The following is a 4,906-nucleotide window of genomic DNA, read 5'->3' on the forward strand; positions in this document are numbered from 1 at the left end:
ACATGACATCTATCATGTATAATGGTGGGCACCCTAACGGGTCACACATCACTAAACAAACACCTTTTCACAATCGGCGTAACGGACAGTCCTAAGTGCAGAGGTTGTCTGACCGAAGACGAAACGGTCGCTCACGTAATCCTGGAATGTGCGGGGGTGGCCAACCAACGGGGAAAAACCTTAACCAATACGAGGTCGCTCCAAGAAGTCTGTGAACACCCCAGGAATGTTCTGAACTTCTGGAAGGAGCTGGGCTGGTTGGAGTAACCGGCCATTACTGCACGCAAAATGGACCCATGCTAGTGGTTTAATTGCGGAAACAAGAGCCCCTATACCATACCATACCATACCAAGGCATTGAGTATTTGACTTTTGAGTATTTTTGTTGCATCACTTTACATATATTATAATTGAAATGATTTTTAAAATGATGAAGCTGTTGTAAATGTTGATTTAGGATCGAAAGAGTTTCTTGTTATTTCTTCTCATAAAAGCTCATCCGTTAATGAAGTGGGTGTAGGTAAATGTAAAAGAAAACTGCTGATGTTCACGAGTTTCATTTCCTTGAGCTACATGAAATATTGGGTTTAATCACAAATCCTAAATGGCACTGCATTGTAATGGACAGGGCGTATCACTAACGATCAACTGAACATCTTGCTTGTCTTGTAATATTTTTTTTTTTTAAATTACTAAACACCCCAGTGTCTAGATGCTCCCAGAATGATTAGCACCGCAGCTATATTAGACCTATCTAGGGCTAAAACTTGAAATGTTAAAAAACAACCATTGTTATTATCATTTATTTTTGTGAAATTACAAAACATGTTGCATGAATTCAACTAGGCACATAATATACTAAACCTTATGTGTAATGCATAATAACATTTACATAAGCCGTGAATAATGAAATACTTAATCTTATTATATAATAATCAGTAATTACAGATAATTTTTTGACAAGCCAGTATCACAATAGTATACACAATATTAGTATCTATGTTCTGACGCACTATTGGCGAAATATTGTTAGGGATTTCACATCGAACTTTTTACGGTAGGTAGAATTCAGTAAACAATTTGTTTAAAATACAATTCTTTCTTAATATTACCTACATTGTGAACATTCGAGAAAAATCCATATGGGTTTATATAAGTACATATATTGCAGGTATATTGTCAAAGCCATGATATTATAATTTCGTAAAAAAAACGGTAACGGTAAAAATCTACCGGTTTATTGTAAAATCACTAGTGAAATTGTAATATCATGGCTTTAACAATATACCTACGACATAATATATAGAGATACACTTGGTTCATAAGGTGAATTAAGTCATGTTCAGTAACTTAGGAACAAGGAGAACATTAGGTGAGATGAGAAAAACTTTTACTTAAAATCGTAAAACTGACCATTTTCAAATAAAGATTATTATTATATATTATTTGTAGAACTTAATTGATGCAGTGCTGCCACATACCAATATATAGATACTAAAAAGTAGATTACAATTTACATAAAGGAACCTAAAACAATTTGATATACACGAATCCTAAACATTTTATTTCAATAGGTAATCAGACTGATTTTAACATTGCTTGAACTCTTTGTAAGGATGGGCTTTTGTATGAAACAAATGGAGTAAGAAATTAACATAAAATGGAGAATAAGCTCTTGATCACATTGATGATGCAAAACAAATGTAATTATTGCAGTTTTAAATTATCACAATACACTGATAAATTATTAAATAAACCCCCTTATTCATAATAGTCTGCTAACTTAAACCATTGCAAATTCTCACTCTGCCTTCTTCTATTGAACTAAGTCAGAATGAGAAAAAACACTACTTAGCAGCTGTTTAAAGTTAGCGGACCATTATGAATAAGGGGAAAAGTGTTTTAACATGCAAGTTAAATATGCTGTGCTCAGCCAAATGAAATTTGATTAAGCTACATAAATAACAACTATATTGACACTACATAGCATTAAAAGTACTAAACAGTTTCAACATACCTTTGTTGGTGCAGTAAAATTTATAAAAATTATTGCAGCTTTACCTTAATTTAAATTAAAGTCTTTAAATGAGAGTGGACCAATAAATTAAAGATTTTTACATAAATTATTTTTTATTTACACTGGATTTCCAAATGACAAACTTCACATCATAAGGCATGTCTGGTATTTATTTCTTATGTTTATTTACTTACATTATTCACAATTTATTTTATAAATTAAATCATTCTTGATCTCATAATATTGCTTAAGAGAAATGTTATGTAGTTTTATTTGTATATAAAATGGTTTACAATCATGTATTAAAGTGTGATCTAAAACTGTGAATAAAATGGACCTAAGCCTGTTTTACTTGAATAATCTAATTCTGAATGCTTAAATCTACTTGTCATTCTCAACACCTGCTTGTGTCATAAGGTCAGTTATATTCTTCTCTAATTCATCAACACGGGAACCCATTTCATCTATTCTATTAATTATTTGATCTGACATGCTCTGAAACTTATCCTGCATGTTTTGTAATAATGACTGAACCTAAAAAGCAAAAAAAAACTATAATTGTATTTTATAATAATAACATATCTTTAACACATAATGTACCTGAGAAGTATTTGTTAAAATTTAAGCATATGGGGCACTGAGGCACTGTCAGCATTTGAAAAAATGTGTTAAACTGGTTAATAAAATACCCCAAGCATACTAACAATCAACGAAAGACTAATATAATTTTGAGGTATGATATAGTTTTGATATTAACAAATATGTTTATTGAACGGGATCTGAAGTTCCAATCATGCCGAGAGGCATGGGTTATCTTTACTAAAGGGTAAGATTTGGAGTGCCTACTTACATATTGTGTTACTTCTTGCATATTTTTAGGATCATTAGATTGAGAATAATTACTTTCGACATCTGATGTGGGCTGTTCAGCTTTAGGATCTGCCATTATTTCTGCAAAAACAATTAATTAATAATTAATAGTGTCACTTCAATTTAACCGCAACTTGATCACTAACTGAATACTGTACAAACTTAACAAGATTCGTTACCTCGGTTACAATTTATACAATCGGACTATTTTGTATAAATATTCCTGGATACAACAAATATTGACTAAACAATATAGGCTGTATATGGCAAACCACCACGCTGAAATATATTTTGTACAACACGAAATTTATTGTTTACAAGTTACAACTCTTCAAATAATTTTTGTACACACTACACACGAATAGTCACAGTGCGTAGTCTGCGTACTGCGTATTGTGTTGGTATTGTGCGTAGCTTATTAGAGTAAAAGTGTTCTGTGGTGCGTAGTGCTTAAATTCTCTTAGGTGACTATGACTACGAGTACGACTATTTTTTTTGGAAATCATGATATGAAGTTAGCACCTTACACTGTCACTGTCAGTAGTTTCACGTGCTTTATACATCCTCGAGTTCTAATATCCAACTGTTGTGACTTGTGGGTTTCCAACTTTTAAAATTTAAACTTTAGTGGCAACGCGTGGTTGAGAGATGTTGGGGGTTGATGAATTTAGGTTATTTTTTGTTAACGCTGATCGTGGTGTTTGTGCATCTAAATTTTATTGTTAGTGTTGTTTTGGTGGTGGTAGGTATAAATATGATGGTAGGTATACTGGAAGTGAGTATGGAGGAGCCGACTGATGATAGGGGGGCGGATACCCCCAGACAAATCAAGAACTTTGAAAAGAACGACAGAGATGGACATAACTAAACCCGATGGCAAGAAGATTAGGACACCGGAAGAATCGAACCAATCAATTTATTCGAAACCTGGTTTTGACTCTGATTGTAACCTTAAATACTCTGATGAAGACAAAGGCCCATTCTCTGTCTATGTCTCTAAAATTGAACCAGACCCCGCGTCGGGATACGCATTGAAAATCCTTAAATTTGCACAATTCCTCCACAAAAATAATATAACCGGTATTAAAGAGGGAGGTATTAAGAAACTTGGCCGCAATAAGAACTCAGTTGATTTTATTTCAGCTGAAAAAGCTAACAAATTCCTAGACTTAGATATTCTAGAAAGTAACAAATATTCTGCGTATATTCCGAAATTTCAAATATTTCGTATGGGGGTGATCCGCGATATAGCTACAGATTGGTCTCTCGAAGAACTTATTCAAGGCATAGTGTTACCTGTGTAAATTGTGGAGAGGTAATTCGATCGAGAAGGCTAAATGTTAAGGTTAGGAATAATGGCATCACCACATGGGTACCCTCCAACTCAGCGGTACTAACTTTTTTGGGCCAATTCCTACCCGATAAAGTATATTGCTACCATGCTTCTCTCCCAGTTTCCCTTTACCAGCTTCCCACGATTCAATGCCGTAACTGCTGCAGATTTGGGGATATAGCCAAACAATGCAGATCTCAGCCACGATGTTATAAATGCGCTCAACCTCATTCCGGAGACTCTTGCACAACTTTGTTGTGGTGGAAGTCATATGGCCATCGATAGTAAATGCCCCGAACATGCTCGCCAAAAATCCATTAAACTTGTTATGTCACAGGAAAATATAAGTTATTCGGAAGCCTCAACCAGGTTTAATAAACCAAGACGACTTTATTCTGAGGTCTCCAGACCCCATCCCCCCCCCCTGTTACTCCTCAAACTTCTGAATTCGAACCAGCGACCTCCACTCCCCGAACTTCTTCAACATCTTACAAGAAGACATTCTTACTCCCAGCTAAACCTTAACCAGTTTTAGGGAAATCCTATGACCGTCAGGCTCACCAAAATATTATCTCCTCTCCCTCCTCTTCCCAGCTGTACGGCTGTGCCTTACAGCTATTGCCATCCATAGAATCAACCCCTCTCCCCACTCCAAATGATAATCTTGCTGAACTACTTCTTTGCTC

The 4,906-nt window shown here is 34.8% G+C and overlaps 1 protein-coding gene across 1 annotated transcript; it reads right to left on the minus strand.

The window, feature by feature from the left end:
- Window positions 1-789: 789 nt before the first annotated feature.
- LOC126969279 (heat shock factor-binding protein 1) lies at window positions 790-3,353 on the minus strand. Its single transcript, XM_050814666.1, has 3 exons — window positions 3,067-3,353; window positions 2,868-2,968; window positions 790-2,551 (listed from the first exon to the last, which is right to left on the minus strand). Exons 2-3 carry the CDS (start codon window positions 2,961-2,963, stop codon window positions 2,399-2,401), a joined length of 249 nt encoding a protein of 82 aa, XP_050670623.1. The 5' UTR covers window positions 2,964-2,968; window positions 3,067-3,353; the 3' UTR covers window positions 790-2,398.
- Between the last annotated feature and the right edge of the window lie 1,553 nt (window positions 3,354-4,906).

Source organism: Leptidea sinapis, chromosome 17, assembly GCF_905404315.1.
Source record: "Leptidea sinapis chromosome 17, ilLepSina1.1, whole genome shotgun sequence".
In the NCBI taxonomy this organism is placed as follows: Eukaryota; Metazoa; Arthropoda; class Insecta; order Lepidoptera; family Pieridae; genus Leptidea; species Leptidea sinapis.

Coding starts and splice junctions, on each gene's coding strand:
- LOC126969279 (XM_050814666.1), bottom strand. CDS start 2,963: ATGGCAGATCCTAAAGCTGAACAGCCCACATCAGATGTCGAAAGTAAT. Junction 2,552..2,867: donor TGCAAGAAGTAACACAATAT/GTAAGTAGGCAC, acceptor TTTGCTTTTTAG/GTTCAGTCATTATTACAAAA.